Genomic DNA, 24,594 nt, shown 5'->3' on the forward strand with positions numbered 1-24,594 from the left:
TCACTCTACATCAGGAACTTTTTTTTGTGAGTTACATTTGTTAATTTTGTCCATGTGTAATTAGAGTCTACCATCTTGTTTCCTGCTTATTTTCATTCTACTTAAAACTGTCAAAAACATTTCCCTGTGTAAACAGTTTTTCATCATCATCTTTATCATTATATGGTTTTATGATTGCATGATAATCTAAAAAGATAAAATAGTAAGTTTACTTAACTGTTTTGATGGAAACCATTCTAAACTGCAATACAAAAAGATGTCCCCATCCCTTTTCCCTAAAGATGCATGGATATTTATGTTTCTATTCAGAAGGGCTAGGCTACTTTTGGGAGGCCAGTCAGAGAAATACCAGGTGCTCAGGGAATTTACTGTCCAGCCTAGAGACACATTTTTAAAAAACTTTTTCATTGCAAAAGCAAGTTTGGAATTTTGTTACAGAAACTTTGGAGAGAGGGGGAGAGAGGGAGAGAGAGAGAGAGAGAGCGTGAGAGAGAGATGAGAGTGGAGAGAGAGAGAGAGAGAGAGAGAGAGAGAGAGAGAGAGAGAGAGAGAGAGGGGAGAGGGGAGAGGAGAGAGGGCAGAGGAGAGAGAGAGAGGAGAGAGAGAGAGGAGAGAGAGAGAGAGGGAGAGAGAGAGAGAGAGAGGAGAGAGAGAGAGAGAGGGAGGAGAGAGAGAGAGAGAGAGAGAGAGAGAGAGAGAGAGAGAGAGAGAGAGAAACATCAGCCTTAATTTCACCATAGATACTACCACTGTAGTATTTCTTTCCACTTTGTTTTTTCTTTTAGTACCCTTCCCCCTCAATCAGGTTACTTTTCTTTCCTTGTCTTTTGTCTTAAAAAGTACAGAATACACGAATACATTCTTACTGTAAAAGATTAAAATAATTATTAAGTGGAGAAGAAACAATAAAGCCCTCCTTCATTCTAGTACACGAGTCTCCCCTCCCTTTAGAGGTTAATTACTGTTAAATATTCTGTGAGCATAATTCCAATTTTATTTCTTTGTAGCTACATACATATAAGTACATATACAGTTATTTTCTTTTTACAAGTAACATCATCTCTCTGATGTTCTATGACTTGCTTTTTCAATTCACAATGTATCTTAGAGCTAGCTTCACATTAGTACTACATTATTCTCTTTAATATCCATTTAATATTCTACAGGAGGGATTATGCCAGAAGTTTTAAATGTTTCCTCTACTGATGGAAATTTAGATTTGTTTCTATTTTTTCTGTAACAGGGTTACAGTGAATACTCTTGTGTGTTCCTTTTTGAAACATATGTGAAAATTTCTCTGTGGTAGTTTCCTTTCAGTTGAATTTCAACTTCACTTAATAGATATGTTAAAAAGTTTGAGAGATGTTGCCAAACTGTCTTGAATTATATCCTTTCTAATAGTATATTAGAGTATCTGTTTCCTTTTATTCTTGTCAATTTAATATTATAAAACAAAATTTTTTGATAATCTGATTGGGAATGCTTTATTATTGTTTTAATTCGTATTTCTTTGCATTTTGGTAGATCTGGCTTCTTTCATATAGCATGATGTTTTCAGTGTTCACCCATGTTGTAGCATGGATCAGTGCTTCATTCCTTTTTTTTGATTGAATAATATTCCATTATATAGATACATCACGTTCAGCTTATCCATTCATCAGTTGATGGACATTTGGGTTGTTTATACTTTTTTACTATTATGAGTAATGCTACTACAAACATTAGTGTACAAGTTTTTGTGTGAACATATGTTTTCGATTCTTTTAGGTATATTCCTGGGAGTGAAAATGCTGGGTCATTTGGTAACTCTGTGCTTAACTTTTTGAGCAACTGCCGTACTGTTTTCCAAAGTGGCTGTACCATTTTGCATTCCCATTAGCAGTTTATTAGGGTTCCACTTTTCCTGCATCCTTGTCACCACGTACAGTTATCCATCTTTTTTACTACAGACATCTTAGTGGGTGTGAAGTGTTGTCTCATTGTGTGGTTTGCATTTCTATGCACATACCAGAACTGTCTTCTTTTTCCTTTTTTTTTTTCCTGGAGTACACCCTCTAGTAATAATTGCAATGAGAGTTCATGGCCTAAGAAATATTCTGAGTCCTGCACATCTGAACATGTCTTTATTTTTTTCTAATACTAGAATAATAGTTTGATTGGATATAAAATTTAGGTTCAAAATTATTGTCTCAACACTTTGAAATTATTCCTACATTGTCTTCTTTTTAAATACATTTTTTGTAATAATTACAAAGAAAAATTATAGTATAAAGAGCTCCTGCATACCACCCAGATTTACCAGTTGTTTACATTTTCCCACATTTGTTTTATTATTTTTGTCTTTATCCCTTTCTGTTTTTTTCTGAACTATTTGAGAATTTTAGCTATCCTTCCCCTTTACTTTTAAGTACTTCAGTGTTTATTTTCTAAGGGCAAGAATATTCGCTTCTATAACTACAATACCATTGTAAAAACAGAAAATTTAACATGGATACAATACTATTTAAGCCTCAGACCATATTCAAATGTTTCCAATTGCCCTATAATGAATTTTATATAGCTTTTTTTTTTTTTTTTTTTTCCTGGCTCAGGATCCACTTAGTTCTCATGTCTCTTTAATCTTTATTCTTCATTATTCTGGATCAGTTCCTCGGTCTTTGTTTTTTGTGACACTGATATTTTTGAAGAGTCCAGGCCCCTGTTTTTGTTGAATCTCTCTCTATTTACATTGTATTCTTACACCCAGTATTGGTAGTGAGAATCTGGAGGTGGAGGGACTGAATGAGACTGCATTTAACTCAGCATGACCCATCCTCACTCTCGAAGAGCCCGGGAGGTAAACAGTCTACTTCTGCAATATTTGGTGCTTAGACTCTTCAAGGCCTGTTCAAGCTCAGAATCCCTGGAGATGGCATTTACCAGCTCATTTGGGGGAATTTACTGTTCTCTCAAATGGAGCATGAGCTGGGAAAGAGATCTCTATGTGTTGGTGCTATCCAAACCAATCTCTCCTCAATTCCCACCTTACAAATCTTGTCTCTGACAGGTAGTAAGTACACTGACTGTTTTCAACCACACTTACAGCTGTCAACGACAACTATAGTCATATCATATAAAAATACCAGTGACCACAATGGATCTCCAGGTATCACTGTAGGTCACCATAGTATCAGAAGAGATTTTTGAGTTCCGTGATTTCACTTTTTTGGAGAAGTAGAGGCTTTGGGAGAATAAGAGCTAGTGCAGGCCACATCCCTTGTTAGTGTCACAGCCCCATCTTGAATGAATATTCTGATTTATTATTTAAACTTGAAATTCAGCAATCCTGAGGAAACCACTGTGCATCTGTGGCAAGAATATTACAGTGACCACTTAAATTAAATTAATATTAGAAAAAAGCGGAGGGGGTGGGGGACTATAAGATGCTGTGAATTTGCCAGCCAGATTAAAAAGGCCAGGTGGGTGATACGCATAAAACATCATTGGAGGGAGCTTTATGAGTTCTAAAAAGAGAGACTGCGATTCATTATGCTAAGAGCATCTGAACTGTCAGCACATTGAATTAAGGGGCCAGTAGCAAAGAGGGCCTTCCTAGTTAAGTCACAAGTGTGAAGAGTCAGGGGTCTTTAATTCAGAGGGAAAACTCTAGCCATATAAACGTAGAGATTTATTCCTTATGCAGTGATGAGTGCTATGAGACCCAGGGTCAACATCCTCCACTACATCTGCTTTTGATAAGCTCTGCTGAGTTAGTTATTTATGTCAAGAGTTCTTAGCCCCAAGCTAAATGGGCGTGGGGATGGGGTGACAATGAACAGGGAGAGGGGGAGGGCCCAGAGCTCACAGGGGTCAGAAGGTTAATGCTCAGATATGGGGCTCCGTCAATATCTGTTCAAGGGTTATCCTGATTACACTTTTACCAGCATGACGTACAAGTTGAAAGTGATCATGGGTTTTAATGTTGGTGAAATAAGTCTGGGTATTAAATAAAGCAGAGTATTGCTTTACAATTGTAAAAAATATTTTTGTGTTTCCGTGGAAAACTATGTTTCATCTACAGCCTATCCTTCTGGGTTATCAGATTCTAGGCCTGTTCACTGTCTTTGCAACACTTTGTAAGTTGTAGGCGATGGACAGATACGTATATTCTGTCCTGAGAGTAGTAATGGGCTTTGCTCCCTTCGTAATTCAGCTCAACATTCCATTAGTCTACATAAATACGTACATTTTAAACTTTTCCTCTGGACTGGTTAAAACGATGGCGTGGTTCCCTCATCGTATGAGTCAAGTAAAATCTTTAACATGTGTTCATTTTTATATCTGTATGAGCGTCATGATTTTACCTTTTTCTAAATATTATCTTTTAACAGAAAATCCTTCTGTAGCCTGATTGCTTGTGAAAAAGTTCAGCCACTCCCCTTTTCTGTGTCTTTCTGAGATTTGGTTACGCAGATCAGCTCTCTGGCACTTTTAAACACCAGTCATGTAAAACAAGAACAAAACACAGATGAAACCTTTTTTTCTTTTTTTTTTAAATGCTGTTTTCTGCACTGTTGGGTTTAATCATTAGAAATCACAGGACTATATATCTAAAGTACTTGTCTGCTTTACCACTTTTGCATCAAGGAGCTGGTAGAAGTTTGGGGGTGGGGGGAGGATGGTGGAAAAGAAAATGTCAGGAAACAGAAAACAGAGAGGTGCGTTTACATGCTTCATCCCTGTGTGACCGTTTCAGATCAGGAAGGGTTTCTGGTCACATTTAATGGCAGAGCCAGACCTGGAACTCTTATCTCCTGGGTTGTACTTCTGCTCTGCTCTTTGGAAAAGGAGGGGAGAGGTAGACGTTTTTACTTTTAGAAGCCCCTCACTCAGACCCCCGAACTGTTCAATGCAATGGCTGTATTTCTGATGCCTTATTTTGAAGACACAGGGCCCGTACATAGGTGACAAGGTGAATGAAGCAAGTTCCCTCTCACCCGCCTTCCACGGCATCATCTTGAACAGCAGGCACAGAGGGAGGGACCACAGCCCCAGAGAAAGTCCTGGATGGTCCTTTTATCCCAAGCTGTCTTTCTCATGAGCTGGAGAGACCATGATGTTGAGTCACAAAAATTCTGTCTCTCAGATACACAGGGAGGGGACTGGAGATGAACCCAAAGGCTTGTTTCTACTCTGACATGGTAGGAAGCCAAGGTCAAGCCGTTTGGTCAGCTGAAGTGGGAAGCGACCTGCTGTGCATCATGGCTTGCTTTTGAATTGTGTAGCTTCAGTTCGGTCATCCACAAAGGGTAAGGTGGCACTTCTCAGCTTTGATGGAATGACATGCAGGATTTCCTGCCCACTTGGGATGGATTGTCAATTCCAGGTCATTTGACTGTATTTCTGCCTTGGTAGAAGTCTTCTTCATGTGATGTTAGACACCGATGAAGAAATTTTGGTCAAACCAAGAACGTATTCAAAGTCTGAGTATTTCATTAAAAATTGTTGAAATTTATTTCTTCCCTAAATGCTCTTAAAGCTAATAAAATAATTATGGTTATTAATCACGGGTCTTATACATATCCATGGAAAAAGTTAACTTCACATTCAATTTCTTGTTAGTTTTGTCCCCAAATAGAATTTAAGCAAAATAAAATATTACACAGAAATCTCCCTTATATAAAATGTTTATACTCCAGCCAGTTGGCATAATGAAAGTTAAGATTTAGTAATTCCATGTGCATCTGCTACCTTTCAAATTTTAAAAACAACTGTGGCAGCTGTTTTCATTTTTAGATGAAGCGCCAAGAGGTTAAGTGACTTAGCCAGTCTCACATCTGTTAATGAAAGAGTCAGAACTAAAACCCACTCTCCTGAGCCCTAATCCTTTCCTCTTTATATGATACCATCTTACTTCCATTAGCTAGGAATGAAGGCTCCCTTTAATCATGAAGCTCTTTTTCCCTTCTGAGAGATGTTAAAGGTATATAATTTCTGGGGGGGGGAAAAAAAAAAGAACAAGATGTAGATGATTTGTAATTTATTACTTAGATCAACTTCCATTTTAGAAAAGACAAAAAGAAAATATATAATTCACATTTACATCTTTTACAATGGAAAGTATATTTACACCATAGATATTAAGTACAAAATATCATATAAAACTCTAGGATGACACAGACAGGAAGGACCACAGTTTTGGCAGGGAGTTTTCTGGCGCTTTTTTTCCTTACGAGTTTAAGTGCATTAGGCTAACAGTTGCCTAACCATTTTGCTGATTTAGGCAGTTCCTGTTTCATCTTTTTAGCTTGATGGCCTCTCCAAAAGAGCCTTTGCTTAGGATAATTAGTAATTGAGCTTCCCACATCACTCTCTTGGGTTCACCTTTGAGCCTTCGGATACTGTGGTTCAGGCCATTGGCCCTTGTGGGCTTCCAGGGGGTAGGGCTTTCTACTTAAAAGAGTAGTTGTACTCATTTGCTAAAATCCTACCCACATCTGGGAGTAGCAAAGCTACATTTCAAGGAATAGGCTCATTGGCTCAGCTACATTTTTCGGTAGAGAGTATTCCAGTTGCAAAGAATATCCAGCTTTGCACTTTATGGGACCCAGGACCAGAAAGGGCTGTCACTTACTGCACCACTGCAGGACTGGGACCGAAACGGGGTCTTCTGACCCCCTCTCGGGGCCCTTACCCTGGTGTCACAGTGGTGGGGATGGAGTTACTCAGAATGCCAGGTTGTGGCCTTCCTAGATGTGGCAAAGTGGGAGGCAAGAGGTTTCAAACAGATGTGGGTATGGGTTAGCCGGGGGCTCTGCCCTCTACTTCAGAACGCTTAAGAAGCCCCTTGTGAAGCCACCTAGTCATAGGTCCTTAGGCATATCCCGACCACCTGGGATGTTTTCCCTGTGGTTCACCTGTAGCCTGGAAGTTACTGAAATGGAGCGAAGGCCCCACTGCCAAGGCAGAAATCTGTCTTTGACCCGGTATGATCGGGCATTGGCAAATTGAATCACAGGAAATTAAAAATCAAAGTCAGAAATGGGAAGGACAGAACAATCCAGCAGAGAAACAAGTTTTGTAGAAATAGCACCTGATAATGAGAAGAAGACCATATAGGCAGTGTTTAAAAGAACTGATAGTCTTTTAATGTCAGTATCTACCAGAGAGCTGGCTCACTGCTTAAGCAAAGTGCTTTCGTATGTCTACCAACCCAGAATACTAACATAATTCCAAAATATCAAAGGTGATTAGAAAAATAAATTGAGTGCACCAGAAAAAATATCCAAAATTAAGAATGATAAAAGAATAATAGTGATAATGATCACAATTAAAAAAGAGGCAGTACTTAAAATACCAAGATATAACAGAAGATATTTACATGTATGAAGTGAGCCACAGCACAAAATATATCAATGGGTGTGTAAGATTGAAACATTTCTGAAATCATCTGAAGGTTGTGAGAAGCAAAAGAAACTCTGTTCCATTATCAAGCTCATCATGGAGATAAAATACTGTGCATTTAAACATTGTACCCCAGATGTACCAAATCACAAGTCAAAAACAGCTTAAATGAAAGTGTAAAATTAACAAATGCATAAAATCCAATTGCTTCCATAAACAGGCTGGAAAGATCAGCCTGGGATTGCAGTGGAAGTGTGCAAAGTCCAGTTAGGCAGAAAGGTAATGCTGGGAATATGGGAATCAGGCATTTTGCCCTTCATGGTTTTTTTCCTGGTAAAATGGCATTTTTGCTGAATCGCTGGAATATGATATGAGATTCTATAATGGTTCTTATAAAGGAAGCTTTCAAACTTAAATTGGAGTAATTAAAATTCTTTGGAGACTTTTTTTTAGATCATGAGTGTAAAAGGTCATGGTGCTAGGTGCAGTCTGGCTATCGGAGAAAAGTAGGATATGAGGCACAGGGATTCTGCCCAGAAGTGGTCCCAGTGGTCAGTAGAGAGAGGCCAAGGTTGAAGCTAAGGCCTTGGGCTGTCATGCTCTGGGGTCACCACCCTCCACTGAATGCCTTTGTGAGGCTGGTGGTAGAAGCCTAAGAGGCCCCAGGTCCCCAGCGCCCCAGGAAGGCGTCTTCCTCCACGGGCAGTGCTGTGGATGGATGGGCTGTGAGCTGTGAGCACTGACGTTCAGAAATGCACTTGCTCTGAAGAGCCCAATGTGAGTGCCTCAGGAGTTGGTAAGGGATGCCCGCATGAGTAGCTACTTCAGAAAACTTCAGCTGGAGAAACCAGACTTCTTTTAGGGCCTCCTTCCAAGTGGGGACCTGCTTGCTTTATGATTAGGTTAACGTTTGGACAGGGGGACTGGAGACTGTGTCCCAACGGAGAGCCAGCCAGTTCCTCCGAGTCTGTGTGCCAGGGAACAGCATATTTCTTGGCCAGTTGTTATAGTTAAACATTGTTCTCTTCTGCCTCAACCCCTGCTGGGCAGGAGTTTGGAAGACACATGTTTTTACATGGTCCACGCACAGTCATATTCCCAGGGACATCACTTCGTCCTGCGTGAACCTGCAGTAACGCCTTCCAGTAGCACATAAGACACAGCTGCTATTTTCTCTTAAACACAATTATACACCCCTTTGGCCATAGGACAACAACAGAGCCACTTAGCGATTTACCTTCTTACATTGATCATTCTGGAGCACACACTGAACTTTACTGGCCATGGTGGCAGGAACCCTGCAGACGCCCCTGTTCATTCATGGGAAACACTGAGGGTCTTTCATGGGGGTCTTGGATGGCCGTGGAACTGGCTGGCTTGCTTTTGGCTAAGCTATAAACCAAAGAGTCGGTTTTTAAGAAAAAGACCAGCTCTTATGACTTCTGCCACAAATACTTGGCACTGGGTTTCTCTGAACGTCTCATCATGTATTAGAGACCTCATCCCAGATTCCAGCAATTCATGCATGGAAGGAAACCAAGTGGGTTCCCAAAGGAAAAAATCGGCACAGGGAATTGTCGCCCCTCCTTGTCCAAAACAACTTTCCACCCAGGTTCAGCGGGGAGGGAGTGTTTCTGAACCCAGGCTTGAGCCAGAGCCCCTCTTTTTTTTTTTTTTATAAATTCATTTATTTTTGGCTGCGTTGGGTCTTTGTTGCTACGCGTGGGCTTTCTCTAGTTGGGGCGAGCGGGGGCTACTCTTCCTTGTGGTGAGCGGGCTTCTCATTGCAGTGGCTTCTCTTGTTGTGGAGCACGGGCTTTAGGCATGCGGGCTTCAGTAGCTGTGGCACGTGGGCTCAGTAGTTGTGGCTCACAGGCTCTAGAGCGCAGGCTCAGTAGTTGTGGCACACAGGCTTCGCTGCTCCACATGAGCATGTGGGATCTTCCTGGAGGGAGTGAACCCTTGTCCCCTGCATTGGCAGGCGATTCTTAACCACTGTGCCACCAGGGTTGCCCCGAACCCCTCTTTAAATTAGAAAACATAGACACCCACATGGTTAAAAACCAAACCAAACCAAACAAATCCCTGATAGGCATAAGGAAAAATGCATTTGATCTGTTGAAATCAGCAAACAAGCTATTGAATTATGGGATCACAGAATATTACATCTAGTCTCATCCTTTCATTTTAAGGGTGAGGAAGCAGAAACTCTGCGCCATAGCCTGCCGCCTTCCTCTGGAGAAGCGGCATGTCGCAGGTCTATACTGAGAAGTTTCTCTGACTTATTGAACTTAAACCAGTAAAAAACCCTAGAGACTTTGCTTATGACCCTGAAACCAGAAAACAAAGAAAACAAAGCATTTCTTCACCAGTAGGTCCTAAAAACAATGTTTTATCAGACTCAGAATAGAAACCCTAAATGAAATAAAATAAAACAAAGGTGTGGCTTTCTCTCCTTATGGGGAACATAATAGGTGAATGATATATCTGTCAACGACTCTATTTAAATGAAAGGCACTAGGAGAATTTGGTAGGAAAAAAAGCTGTCACACACGTTGACCAGATTGCAGATCTTTCTCCCCAGGGGCCTCGTTTTGCAGCGCTGAGCTCAAATGAGCTAAAATGATGCTCATGGACTGAGCTGCGGGAAGTGTGGGGGAGCTGGGGGGGTGGTCAGAGGATAGGGAGGGAGGCAGAAGGAAATGAGGATAGGAGAGCCGAGGGAGCCACGTGGTCTGAGGCTGAGGAGTGAATGGAGAGAGAACTGAAAAATGAAGAAAACAGGATGTGGGTGGTTGCAAGGTAAGGAGGTGAGAAATCCTCAGGGGGCACCAAAAGGAAAGGCTGAGAAGACCGTCCAGGCTGAGAGGCTGAGGGGTCTTACCCGTTGCGGGGGTGCGGTCAGAGATTGATGAGAGGCCTTGGGAACCATTTGCGAAGGTGACAAAAGCAGCAAGAAGGTAGAAACCTTCCAGGCTCTCACCACCTGCTTGACAAGGGGAGGAGAAACAAGCCCAGGGCACTGCAGGGATGTGGCGATGGGGCGCCATGGAGACCAGTGACAGACCTGGAGATAGGAGAGGTCCTGCCCATTGAAAGATGACCTCTTTTTTGGTAAAAGGCACTAGGGTGTGACAGGGGTCCCTGCAGGGGTCAGGATGGGACAGCCTGCTGTTGGGGACACCTAGGGTGGGCACAGGGTGTAGGATGCTTCATTCCAGGAACTTAGCACCAGGTTGCCTTCACAGGAGGCGCTTTTGACCCAAAGGAGAGCTCAGAGGAAATAACTTTTAAAAGTCGTAGGAAAAATGCAACAGTTAGTAAAAAAAAAAAAGAGGACATCTCGCCTTAACATCAAAACAGACATGCTAGGAAACTTAAACCATCAGCAAACTATATGCAGGTAATTTTTTTTCTTCCATAGAAAAGACCCACTGCCTGAAGTATGGATAGGTCCTTACCAAAAATAATTACCACGAGGAAAAAAAGTAATTCATGAGCACTTTTATCATTGAGGAATTACTCTTGGAAACCGTTTTTTCCTACTCCCTAATCTATATAATCAGTCAGATAAGCTGTTGATCTTCATTATGCAACTCGGAAAATTAGGTTCTGACTCACTTTAAAAATACATTAAACCTTCAATTAACTGCACTGAAGTTTCCTGCAAGACACAGTGCAATTGAACTTTTTCTACTGAAATACCAAGGTAATGATTGTTAAACTTAAGATGACAGATTGACTGCATGGGGAATCTCGGCCTCACTGTCCAAGAGTGCACAGGTGGGGAGCAGAAGGGAGGCGGGGAAAAAAAGAAGTGGGGCGGGGCTGCTGGGGAGTTGGGTACAGGCCCAGAATCAATAATACATCTTAGGGGCTTCCCTGGTGGCACAGTGGTTGAGGGTCCGCCTGCCGATGCAGGGGGCGCGGGTTCGTGCCCCGGTCCGGGAGGATCCCACGTGCCGCGGAGCGGCTGGGCCCGTGAGCCATGGCCGCTGGGCCTGCGCGTCCGGAGCCTGTGCTCCGCAACGGGAGAGGCCACAACAGTGAGAGGCCCGTGTACCACACACACAAACATAATAATAATACATCTTATTTTTTTGGCTGTTTTTTTGTGTTTTTGTTTTTGTTTTGGCTGCACTGTGCAGCTTGAGGGATCTTAGTTCCCTGACCAGGGATCGAACCCGTGCCCTCGGCAGTGAAAGCAAGGAGTCCTAACCACTGGCCTGCCACAGAATTCCCACTAACACACCTTATCTTGGAATCAGCAAAAGAGAAAAATCCTCATTCAACCAGGGATATGGGTAATTGGAATTTTAAGGAAAGATTTAAAAAAATTGCTGATTCTTCTCTTTTTAGGGAAAAGAAAAAAAACCCCTATGAACATTTAGGAAATTTAGTTTTAAAAAGCAACTTTCTGGGGAGCGAGGACAGTCCACATCCATCCTGTCCGGCCCCCCCACCCCCACCCCAGGTTGGCCACCATTTCCACATCTCCATTATTCAGTGTCCATGTTGTTTGTCAAGCAGGCCCTCTGTGTGGACACGAGAGGGCCTGCTCTGAACCTGATTTTGCCAGAAATTTTAATGAACCATTTCTCAGGTGACTCCAGTTAATTGAGGTTTGGCTACAAAAAGCAAGGTTTTTCCCCGAACTGAATACTAACCATCTCTTTTTCTAACCTTTATACGGCCCTTTCCCGTGTTCCAGTTCCTTTCATGGAGATAGTCCTTCCATGGCCTGTGAGGTAGGCAGAACCTGCCCCAGGTTACAGATGACGGAGGGAATGGAGGCTCAGAGCATGGGAAGCTCTTGCCCAAGGTCGCCCAGCCGGCCCCGGGCAGTCAGGTCCAGCATGCAGACCTCCTTCCTCCCAGGCCAGAGTGCTTCCCACTGGCTGGGGGAGCTGCAGGCACATTTATTTTGGCAGACTTTTGCAATAAAAGACACTTTGTCTTTGGAATGAGCGGAGTGCAAGAAAAATGTGTCTTAGCAGGCGATTTCACTGCATTTCTACAGTGAAGTGAGCCCAGGCACCAGCAGTTTCCTCTTTAAAAGGCGGCCATGATGGATCTGTCTTCCTCCAATGTTGTTGGTTCAGAGCTGGTGCTTTGCTGGCAGGTGACACAGACCATTTGACTATATGCAGATGTCCAGGATCCTGTGAGTCATTGAAAGTCCTCAAATCCCTTCACTCATGTATCATGTCATATAGGGATGCTTTTGATTTCTCTCGTGGCCCCAGGGATGGAAGGAGCGTTGGGCGGCTGGTTAATTTGGCAGTAAAAACCCCGTGGTACCCACCAAGCCTCTGCATATGGTGACCGAGGGAGAAGGAAGGCAGTGAAGGGTAATTTCCAGGCACTGTCCCTTCAACAATTTTGCTAAAGGTTGAAGGTTTATTCCAGATCCTCTTGCAAATAGGTGGCTTGCTGCCTCTCTCCGTCGTTTCAGTACTGCAGACCAGATATGTGAGGCCCTTGGCTCTGAGGGCCAGCCCAGACATCCAAGCTCATCGCCCAGAAGTGCTTGTGGGCTTCTCTCCTCTACTACACCGCTGTGCCTTCCTCTCGAAGACAAACGCTCTCTGCTTTTGCAGCTTGGTACACTGGTCAGCTTATGACGTTTGAAAGAACCCAGGAAGTTAAAGGGTTAATCGTGGCAGCACCAAAGAAAGTTAAAGGAAATCTGTTGAGAAGGAGCTGGGAAAGGTGACCGGCCTCTGGCCGCAGCCTCCTGGGGAGGCTTCCAAGGTCAGAGTGTGACAATGCTGGCGGCCCCTTCTGCAGAGAGGTCTCTCAAAGATCCACAATTCTTCCCTGACCAAAGGGCATCCAGCGCCGTTGCGGTGCAGCAACAGCAGAGGGCGCTAGCTGCAGGGTCGCACCAGAAACCCCAGCAGAGAGCTGGGGAGACAGGCGGGGTGAACCTGCGCTCTGCGGGCCGAGCGCTGGCCCTTAGAGAGCGCAGGTGTCCCACGCTCTCCCGTGGTCACCCTCTGATCACCCCCTCAAGCCAGACCCCCGGGAAGGGTTCGGCCCGCGACCCTCTGTCCGGAGGCCGCTCCGTCTTCACCCTCCTCCAGGGGAAGGCGCTTTCCCCAAGGCTCAGGCTGCCTGGCTTCACTTCTTGGCGACTAACCATGGACTCTGGCCCTTGAGGAGGCAGAGAGAGGGAGTGTTGGAGGAAGAGCCCTGCTGGCGATGGGCATGTAGGGGTGCCTCCCCAAGCCGGGGGTCCCACTGACCTGGTGACCTTGGCAGGTACCCTCCCCGTTTGGACCTCTCTGTCCCCTTCCACCACAATCCTGTTTGCCCTCCCCTGATTTGAGAAGCTGGCGTGGCCCAGGATCCTGCCCACTGGAAGATTCTATGAGGATGTGGCAAGGGAGGGGCCCGCCTGTCTGCTATTAATTCCTTCCTGGACCCCCCAGGCCTCGCTTCATTCTGGCCACGCTGGCGGCCTTGGCCTCCTCAGACGCGCCCTCACTAGCACTCAGCACAGGCCTTGCGCTGCTGGGCACCCCGTTAACTCCTGGAGGGCCGGCTGTGTCTTCCGGTCCTTAGGAGCCCCAGCTGCCTCCCAATGCCTGCACATGGTAGGTGCTTCATAAAGTAGATTGATAACTCAGCAGGTCAGGGGCGTTTATGAGCCCAGGCCAGGGCCCTGGCAGGGAGACCTGAGCTAGGTCCCTCAGGAGCCCAGTGAATGAGAAAGTCCTACTCCACTAAGAGTTCATTGTCTAATATGGGAGACCGACTTTCCTAGGCTAATAGAAGGTGGAGGAAGAAAAGCAGAGTTCCTGGTCGTTCCAGGGGGGGAGACTCATCTAGCTGAGGAACCCAGAGAGGTATTCCCAGGGCCATGGAGTCTGAGCTGGGCCTTAGGAGGAGGTAGACCTTTGACAGTTGAGAAAGCATGGCATTCCAGGCCCAGGGCCCTGCACGGGCCAGGTGTGGAGGGGGAAGCAGAGGGTGCATGCAGGGGCCAGTGAGTAGACCTGGAAAGGGAGGCCCTGCTGGGGAGGCCCCCGTGGTGCAAGGCTTCCGTCCCTGGCTCAGCTCTGCCCCCTCCTCAGAGGCAGGGCTGGTCTAGGAACTGGAGGGTCACTGCATGTGGAATTCTGCCTTGGCCGAAAATCCAGCTCCCTTCCGGGTGCCCTCCTCCCCATCCCTTGCAAGTTCCCCTCCTTGGAGAAATGCGCTGCCGTTCCTCCCTGGCCCCCCACTTCCTTCTCTGCCCTCCGTCTCTGTGTGGATTTCCTCCTCTTTCCTGGGTCCCTCATCAGTGGCCTGCCCTCTTTTTGGTGGTGTGGATGGAGTCTTAGGTGCTTGACATCTCGAGTTGCCTGAGAGTGTGTCCAGGTGCCGGGTAGGGGGCGAGGCCAGGCTGCAGGTGTGTGTGTGGGGCCCCGGGAGGGGAGCCGGGAGCCTGGTGTGAGGAAGGCAGCAGTGTCCCTGTACGTTCGTGGGGCTTTGGGGCTCCAGCCGCATGCCGGGTGGTTAAAGCTGCACTGCTGACTCTGACGAATGCAGCAGCGTGGACACCTCTGTGAGAGACCCCATCTCTGCAGCCACGGCTGCCCCAGGGAAGCTGCTCCGCTCACCCACGCCCCAGGGCAAGTCCAGGAGTCTTGTCACTCAGGATTACGAAGCACACGCATGCGGCACACAGATTTGCAAGGCCAGCTCCATGCACGCTACTGTCACAGCCAAAAATGACTCTAGGTGGAGGGGCATGGAATGCTCCGGCATCCCAGTCCTCCCAGGAGCCGAATGGTCAGTGGAATCAGGGGGTTTCAGGATGTCAGAGGTCACCTGTCACTGACACCTGGGGAAACTGAGACTTGGAGTGCGTCGCCCCAGGCCAGATAGTTAGCCAGATAGAAAGGCTGGGAGCTGAGGCTCCTGACGCCTAGCCAGTGCCCTCGCGCTTCACGGGCTGACCCTGGCCCTCCCCACGTCTGTGGCATTCCATCCTGCCAGGTGAAGCGGCCCTGGGAAGGGAGACCAGGCAGGAAGGAGGCACTGGGGGAGGCTGCGATGGGGCAGTGGGGTGTGTGGAAGGGCCGTCACCTCCTGAGCGAGGTGGGGCTTCCTTTGGCCTCATGACTGCGCAGGCACAAGTGGCTGACCTTGATGAGAGTCCTTATTTGGGCCTAGAGGACTCTGTTACACTGTCACCCACGAGGGCACTGGCTCAGTCTTTTGTCCAGCTGGGTGTTTGCAAGTCTCCAAGCAGACAGTGCCAGCTACAAGGTGCGCTTGGTGCCACTGCATGGGGAGGGGAGCGAACCAGAGAAGGTGGTTCTCCAGACCAGCTGCCTGCAGGTCCCAGAGAACGTTCACCAACAGGGCCGTGATTTGCCCCCGGGGCAGGGCTCGGTGCCTCACTCACTCCTTGAGCAAGCAGCTCTCAACAAGGGGGGCTGCAAGTCCCCAGAACCAGAGTGAGCATTTTAACCTCCCCGAGCCCTCTCTGCCACCAGCGCCTTGTGTGGCGCCCCCTGGTCCATCCCTCCTCCTGCAAGGCACCCGCCTGCCTCCCCGCACGTCCCTCTAGCACCTGCCTCTTCCTGTTCTCCTGTCTGCCAGCATGAGTGCCGAGCCCCCCTGCTGACCATTTGTCTCCCTGCTTCTAACCCATCTGACATGGAGTTGAGTTGGGTTAAGGTCCAAGTAGTGAGGCCTGGGGCTCCCTGACGTCAGGAGTCTGGGGTTTGGGGGTGTGCCGCTCGCAGCCCTGTGACGGGGAGGATGTCCGGGTTGAGGATACACGAGGCACCAAACCCCGGGGGGAGACAATGTGTGTACACAGGGTCCAGCCTCAGTGAACTGCCCCCCAGGGGAGGGCAGTGTGGATGCTGAAACCAGGCTGATTGGTTTTTTTCTCTGCCCACCAGGCCCCTGGGGGTGAAATGTGTGAGGTTCTTCCCTGCCTATCCCGGGCTCGCCTGCCACTGCCTGATTTATTTTTCCTTGACTCTGATGTTTAAACTTTTTTTACACATATTTCTATTTTATTATCTGTATTCTTGCAAGTGACTTTGAACCCTTTGTGGTATTTATTAGCTGAGGTGTAATAAATAAATGAATAATAACACCAGGATGGACACAGAGTAAGGTTTTGGTTTGCTCAAGAGTTATTCAGGGTCTTCAGCTAACACAGAATCTGTTTCTGGATCTTTCCAGTTTATGTTTGACTCTATTTTGAGATCATCAATGGGCTCTGATTGCTCCAGTGAGACCTTGAAAGGGGATGAGGCAGTGGTTCATAGGAAAACCAGGTTACACTCTGATTCCTCAGGACCTCAGATGAGGGGGTGGAGGTGAGGAGGGTGGCATTGCAGGAGGCATAAGTCAGTGGAGCCAGGGCAAGAGCACATCTCCAGGAGCAGAGGCTGGGCAGAGCTGTGCTACAACTTTCAGGGGCTCTGGGCACTTTTGCCTGTGTAGACTCCTTCCTCCAGAAAAATACAAAAAAATTATATTTTATGACTGCTCTGGTAGAACCTAGCTGGATTCACGATTATATATTCATTTTTTTCTTTTGAGTTTAAAAGAAATGAAAATTAAAATATTGTCTTAACCCCTGAAAGGGCCAGGCTTGCCCTCACTGTGCCTGGTGGAGCTTCTGGGGAGCAGGCTTGGGACGAGGAGCATCCCTGGGCTCGGGAGTATCGGGGAGTGCGGCATCCTGGAATGCTCCCTCTGTAGGAAGGGCAGTGTGTACCAGCTGGTGGCTGGGGCCTGGGTCCCTCATGCTTCTGCCACCAGTGGAGGGGAGAGATGACCACAGACAGTAGCTCTAGTTCAACTGCTTCACTTTTCAAACAAGGAAGCCAAGACTCAGGGGAGAAAGGTGTCTGGTTTCCAAAATATCTGAGTGGGTATTTGGTAAGCACGCTGGTAAGGTCCCTGGGGTCTGGGCAGCATGTGGTGGTCCCATGAAGATGAAGAGTCTGTGAGTGCGACCTCACAATGTGGCAGGGGTCCCACGAATGTGAAGCTCATTAACTTAGAGTGTCTGTTACCATGCGTGGACAGGGTCTCCGTTTCAGTGTGACTTTGTACTGTCTATGATGAAAGGATATACATATAAAGACACATCAAAGTGCAAACAAAATGAGGGGGGGTGTTTAAATTACCCAAGTACTTCGTTATTTTCAAGCCCTCTAGAAGCACCAATTATGTTGTAACACGTAACAGTAAACCTGTGTGCTGCCCCATAGGTAATACTTACCTACTTTAAAATAGGTTTATTTTATTTATAAGCAGCAAGACCTTTATAAGCACTATACTAAGAACAGTACAGAAAACCGTAAAACTCTGCTTCTTAAAAAATAAAAACAGCTTCAGATTGCCAATATCTTGCCCAGATTCCTGTTTTCTGAGCGTTCTTTGTTGGAGCGGAATGGCTGTGAGGCAAACTTTTCAACTGCTAGTTGTGAGTAGACCTTGCAAATCTATAGCAAATGAATGGCCATCGTCAGCAATAGCTGCTACTAGTGATTGCAGCCCCAAAAGAAAGAAAAACAAACCAAAAAGCCACCAAAAAACAAAAGCAGTAGCAAGTAGCCCTTTGTAACCTTGGGGGCTTCGAGGGTTTCAGCACAACTGAACTTTACACACTTCATGTGGCACTGTAATGAACTTGGGGTACATTATAATAGACGTTGCTTAATATAGTCCCAGCCCTCCCTCTGTTGGACTTAATGGTTCAAACCATTAAACTTCTGAGGACCCTCCGCTTCTGGAACTTCCTGATTTCACAAGAAAAGAATGTATTTAATTTAGTGATGAATCAGGATCAAGAATTGCCATGTTTAATTTTTTTAATAATGAAAATCCATAAGAGTTTAAAATATTCTGAGACACACCTAGCTTAGCAAACACCATGGAACTCCATGTATCTCTGAAGTCACACATAAACTAGCCAGCACCTGAGTGCTGGTTGGCCCCCTTTGGCACTGGAACACAATAATTTATTAAGCTTCAATACTTAATAAGTGTGCACAAATATCATGCAAACGTACAGCCGTACTCACTAACGAAAAGTGTATTAGAGTCTTAGACGTATACAAAACATCTTGTAAACAAAAGGGAAGAGGTTGGTATTTTCTGTACAAAATATGCAGGCTTTCCTTTTTTTTTAATAATCTGTAAGATGCATCATACTTTGGGCATTTTCAAAAAGTGGAAACTGTATAAAAATAAATATTCTATTTACAAACACACACACAGGCCAATCCCAGGTTAGAGGCATCACTGCAAAACAAAAACAAACACAAAACAACATGGAGTTAGTGTCAGTTGGTCTGTGAGTGTTTATTTCCCTTGTGGGAAACGAGGTGGGTCTTGTCCTGGGTTGGATGGGAGCTTTGGGTAGGGGAACTGGGGGAGTCAGGAACCCGCTTCGTTCCAAGACCCTGGTGCTGGCTCTCAGCATCCTGAGGGTGGGAAACCACTTTCTCTTTCCAGTCATTCCCCGTCCTGGCCACTAGAGGGCACTTTCTCCCTATGCTGCCTTTGGAGGCCTGGCTGTTGAATTAATTGCATCTTCCCAAAATGAATTAATGGTGTGAACCAACAGACACCAGGCTCTCTAGTTGCTTCTCCCAGACATTGCAGCTCTCGAGAGTAGGCTGTTCTTCCCCTGCTAAGCCCAACCATTTCTATCTCCTAACCATCCACAGTAACCTTGAAGAAGAAAATCTTTTTTCTTAGGGGACGCACCCCTTTCCTTCTTCTTGGAGCTAACTAGGTCTACAGGAACTCACCGAGAGGGCGAGGCACAGCGAGAGAGACAGATTCTTGGGGAGGCATCTCCCTTGAGGGCTGAGCTTTCCCTTTCTCTGGTTAGGGGTGCTTTAGGTACCTGGGTGGTTTCATCGCTTTTACTGAATCGCGTGAACTAATGAGATTGTGGGCACTTAGCCGGAGGATTGTATTCATCTCATTGTAAGTGTGACTCTGCTGTCACTGGGCAGGACTGGATCAGCTAAGCGCAAACTCTCAGGCAGGTAGTGGACTCCAGCCCTTTAATGAGGATGAACCCACACCTTGAGACCTCAGTGATAAAGGGCTGGCATGAAGTCTCTGAGCGGGAGGCAAGGTGGAGGGAGGCCGTGGGTGGGACTGCATGGCAGCTGCTACCTTTGCCAGGACCAAGCTGGGCTTCTGGATTAGCAAACCAGTGGCCCTGGTCATGCCGGGGAGCCTTGCACTTTGGAGGCCCTGGATGAGTGGGGTGATTGCATGTAAGGACCCAGCCCAGTGCTGTCAGATGGCTTTAATGATGGCAAATGCAGGGGCAAGTGTGAACAAATGAAACCTCATTGTTGGTAGGTTGAGGTTGGGCTGCAGGTCTCATGTGCAGAAGCATGGAGCTCTGACAGCTTAAGTTCAAGGGGCAAGGTAGAGTGGTGAGCTGGCCGATCTCTAGGAGGAGGTATAGAATCTATGTGACTTTATAGTTTAAACAACTTAGATTTCCTATATCTGGATAATGGCTTAAATGGCCTCCTACGAGCACTATGAGACTAGCTAATAATAACTAATTTTAAAACATGGTTTAGAACTCCTTGCAGGAGAAGTATTGTATAATTTAACCACACAAAGCATAAAGATGTCATCTGTCTGACTACATGGAACTTCCATACACTCGGGTTTGCAGATGCCTTAAAAATCATTTTTAAATGTTCTCAATTTTGTGCAGTGAGTGGGAGGGTGTTTAATGGGCACCCTGCCTGTGGGATTGTTCCTTTTTTGACCCATGTCTTGCTACCTCATCTGCAGAAAGGCCCAGAATGGAAATAGTGCATGCTTTATTCCACCATAGAGAAAGGAGCCCAAGGACACCCCTGCCCCAAGGCACTAGAACCCTGGGAAACCTTACCTTATTCCAGCAGCCCTGGACTGGCAAGCCATCTTCACCCTGCAGTGAGGAAGGAAGGCAGACGGCTCAGACTCTGCGGGATGGCCCACCAAGCAGCAGGACAGGGGGAACAAGGGCCACAAACATCGCGGCGGCCGATCAGGGTGCGGCCCCCCGATATAGTCTGTCTCTTTTCTCTACCCCAGGGCTGAGCCGAAAGGAGGCAGGAAGCAAGCCTGCCCGTCTGCCCACTGGCCAAGCTCACATGTAGTTACAGTGCAAGGCCAAGACACTAGCCTGTGGGCTCAGCAAGCAGGGGTCACCTGAATGCTGTGGAGAGGACAGACTAGAGGCCTGCTGGTCTCCCCTCGGGCTGTACTGAGCGCGGGGTGCCCGTGGGCGTCACTCAGCGCTTGGGGGCCTCAGTTTCCTCCTCCGTAAAACCTGGGGCAGGTGCGGCTCTATGAAACGACCGCCCCCACTTCTTCCATTCTCTGATTTTTTCTCTCTTCCTTAGCAGCTAGGGGAGGACATCTAGGCAATTCCCACCTGGTGGTCAGTAAGGAGGAGGAGGGGTGATTTCACAGGCATTGCAATGTGGGCCTGAGGTACCTTCAGCAGGGAGGCAGGGCTCCTGGCACAGCCATTGCTGGGGACTTGGGGGGAAGAGGCAGTGGTGGAATGGGAAGCCACCGGGTGCCGCTTGTTCCCTTTGCCGGTGCACCTCCGGAGCACCTACAGCCTCAGGACGTCCCGAGTCTCCTCGGGCCCTGCTATCCTGGCTGCTCTGGCACTCCCTGCGGGAACCTAGAAACCACTTAGAGGCAGGTGGGGAGGGTGAGGTTGAACCAGGGCAAAGATCTGGTTCTTAGTCCGGGTCTATTAGAATTGCAGCCCAGATTCTAGAACTCCAGGCTCCAGGGCAGAGAAAGAGACGCACACGAGGTTTCAGGGGACTGCAGCAAGTGGTCAGCCCCCGCGAAGCCGGAATGGGAGCACCCTGTGCCCTGGACCTACTCATCCACCCATGACAGGTGCCAAAACCACTCACCTGGCATCCAGCAGACAGCCGGCCCTGCACGGGGGCCGCAGAAGTCTAGTTACCTTGTACTAAAATTCCCGATCAACAGCCCCCCAGCCCCGCCCCACTTCCACAGTAACACAGCGCAGGAGACGGCGAACAGCAACAATGAGAAACAAGAAAGGCAAGGCATGTACACTTCCACAGCAAAAGTCACACACAAATGTTATTGGAGAAAATGCCAGTAAGGTCAAATCCAGATAACTTTCATTGTCCCCTCTGGGTCGGGGAGGGTCTGCAGGATGAGGTGGTGCATCCCAGGGTTCCATGAGGACCTCTGTCCCTTTCCCCAGCCCGCCACAATGCGACACTTCACACGGTCTCTGGAAGGGAGAGGAGCCTCCGTGGACCACAGGGGCATTCCCACTGGCACGTGGATGGTGGCAGGGGGGACAGAGGAGGGCTGGGCAGGCAGAGGGGAGTGACAGTGTGTGGGTGAGAAGCAGGGAGGCCAGGGCTGCAGTTGTCAGAACTCAAGTGTTCAGATCGTGGGAAGGGTCATGGCAGAGGGGACGCCTGGCTGCTTGGTTAACGGAGGTGCCGCGGAGGGCGCGGGAGATTCCATGGCTGAGAAAGGCGCCTGTGCGGTGCGCGCTGCATGCTGGGGGTTCAAGGTGGGGGTGGGAAGGTGGGGAGCGCGGTGGGAACGGGAGGCTTGCGACGCTGCTTGCTCTGCCGTCCTTCGTGTTGCCTGTGTGGTCCTAAATAGTCCCTTCCAGGGGCTCTATGGTCACCTGTCAGGGTCACACAGAAATAATTCCTGTGTCACCCTGGGGTGGGGATGTGAGGCTGGGAATGCTCATCTGACAATTACTGGTCTGAAACTAGATGCACGAGCTCCAAACCTCCTCCAGAAATTTAGGAGAGCAGGAAGTTTTTGAGCCAATTGCCTTGGAGTGGAGTGCCGTCTCCTGCTTCCCCTGCAGTATGTTCAAAGGATTGCTGTAGAAGCCTCAGGTGTCCCTGCTTGGAGAGGGACTGGGCCCCGCGGGACCAGAAATGCCACCACTTAGGTGGGACATGCTTGGGAGCGGGTCCTAAATGTCGCCCCTCCCTCCCTGTCTCTCCCTTCCCTTCCTTAACTACATTCTTAACCTTTCCAGGTTCTTTCAGACTTTTTGGTTGTGAACCACCTAAAGATGAAAAAAAAAGGGAAACCAAGGGAGGGTCTTGTAGTGTCTTCTGAGATTTAAGCATAAAGGATGAACCCTACAGGATCCAGAATCCTGATTTTGGACCGTCCCCTGGTTCTGGGGGTGTCGCCGGGGCAGTGATCCCAGATCTATGCCGGAAGAACAGTCAGCATACCCCCTCCTCTACTTTGGTTCTAGAACTCCTCATTCTTCCCCGTGTTCATAAGGTGCCCATCTTTCCTCTGCTAAATCGTGCGATGCTGGAGTGGAGCGGGACATGGGGCCAACTGAGGCATCTCATTGAAATGTTTTGCCAACGCTTTTCCAACTAACTGCAGTGTGTGAAGGAAGAGAAGTCACAATCCTAATAACTTGTCCTGAGAATCCACTTCCCTGGCTTGCTTTCTGGTGGCAGGTTTGTCTAGAAGCAGTTCTGAAAGGAGGGTCTGATGCAGCTAAGGTTGGCATCGGGTGGGGAGGGCCGCTCACATTAAGGTGATGGGCTTTTGAAGCAGCTGCAGGAGGAAGCCAAGAAAGCATCCTGGCAGACTCTGCATGCAAGAGGGGAACGTGGCGGGAGCCCCCTGAGGACCAGCTAAGGCAGGGTGACCCTTGGTGTCTACTGAGTGAAGAGTGACAAGCAGGAGTGTGCAGGGCAGCGGGAGAGGCGCACAGGCACAAGCCGCACACGTGGGGAAGCCCACACTGGCCATGCAGGAAAGGGGGGGTGATGCCATACCAGTGGGCACGGGGCATCCAGTCCGTCCAGCCCTGGTAACCCCGGCTCCCCTTTCTCTCCTTTAAAACCTCGGTGTCCCTGTTCACAAAACCAACCACGATGATTATTTAGGTCAAGGCTGGCCAGCTCCGACTGTGGCGTGGACAGGCCCTGTCCTACCCTGGCCAGGATGCAGGACCCTCGAGGCATCTACAAATACACCCCAGTTCCCAGTCGATTCCCGTCTTCCCAGTTCAGTTTTTGTGCTATCTCTGGCTCCTGGGAGAGTTGAGCTTTGGAACGTGTACATCCCGCCCCCTCTCCATCTAGACTCACTCGGAGTAAACACAGGTGAACTTCAACTTCAGCGCATCATAATTTCAGGACCTTCAAATGAGTTGAGGGACACTTGAGAAGCCCGGCATATGTGCCACGAATCGTTCGTCGTTGGCTGGTTTGGGAAGGCTTCGTGGGGGTCTGTCTACAGATTTTGGTCTGCAGCTTTACAGGTTTTAGCCGGATGGCTGGTGGGCATTGGGAGGCTGTGTAGGAAAGCCCCTTTCTGGCCTCGTTCTGCCCAGTTTGGGGCATAGATGGCCCTCAGGAGACGCTAACCCCAGTGTCCTGCATCCTGACCAAGTGGGGATTCAGACAGCTTGAACTGCTGGCCACAGAGGTGGCCACGAAACGAAGAAGGCAAATGCGGGGTGGGTTTCACAATCGCTACACTGGCTTCCAAAGCCAGCCTGGAGCTAAGTGCCCAGGCCTGCTCCCAAATCCCTTTCCTCGTGGTGTCTCCGTTTCCACACATCAATTGTTCGGCATCTTCAAAGGAAAGGGCTTTAGCGGGAATTACTTGCAGCTGTGGTTTTAGGGCAACACCAACAGCAGGCAGAATTTCATCAGTCACATGAGCAGGTCGGTTTTGGTGGCATCAGTGGAGTCATTTGGTTTTCATCTTTTTATTTGCCTTCTTTGTTTCCAGCTTGCAAACCTCAAGGAAAACCCAGAACAACCAAGTGATAGATGGAAACATACCAATGGACAGGGGGCATCTAATCCAGGCGCTCCTTGGTCTCCCTTATCCCCCTTAGGCCCTCTAGAGCCTTTCTTCCCCCTCTCCCCCTGTAAATAACGGTTTAGTCCAAGAAAAAAAATAACATAAAAACTTTAGGATCATTCATGTGTTAACATTAGAGACAGAAAAAAAAAAATGAAAGCGGGAAAAATAGATTCTCTCAATTAGGATATTCTCCCCAGTAGGATTAGGGGTCAGTCCCTGAGAATTTGGCTAAGGCAGGTGCGGAGGGGGCGGGGAGCAATAGGGCTGAGAGCCAGAGGTGGGAGGAAGTGCGGATGGATGATACTGGTGGCCAGTTTTGCTAATTCTGAGCCCAGAGTG

General features: G+C 47.7%; 2 protein-coding genes across 2 annotated transcripts in view; one reads left to right on the forward strand and one right to left on the reverse strand.

Annotated features, from left to right (window-relative positions):
- Positions 1 to 24,594, forward strand: part of AIFM2 (AIF family member 2) — a 126,055-nt gene that overhangs the window by 85,161 nt on the left and 16,300 nt on the right. The window lies entirely within an intron of this gene.
- The window catches only part of LOC101317944 (protein FAM241B), a 286,912-nt gene continuing 280,744 nt past the window's right edge, over positions 18,427 to 24,594 (reverse strand). The window contains exons 39-41 of the mRNA XM_073793708.1: positions 23,214 to 23,291; positions 20,282 to 20,320; positions 18,427 to 18,651 (exon numbers count right to left, since the gene is read on the reverse strand). Of these exons, the coding sequence (XP_073649809.1) occupies positions 18,649 to 18,651; positions 20,282 to 20,320; positions 23,214 to 23,291 (120 nt within the window). The 3' untranslated portion in view covers positions 18,427 to 18,648. The remainder of the gene's footprint in view (positions 18,652 to 20,281; positions 20,321 to 23,213; positions 23,292 to 24,594) is intronic.

The sequence above is a fragment of the Tursiops truncatus genome, chromosome 16 (genome assembly GCF_011762595.2).
Source record: "Tursiops truncatus isolate mTurTru1 chromosome 16, mTurTru1.mat.Y, whole genome shotgun sequence".
Taxonomy (NCBI): domain Eukaryota; kingdom Metazoa; phylum Chordata; class Mammalia; order Artiodactyla; family Delphinidae; genus Tursiops; species Tursiops truncatus.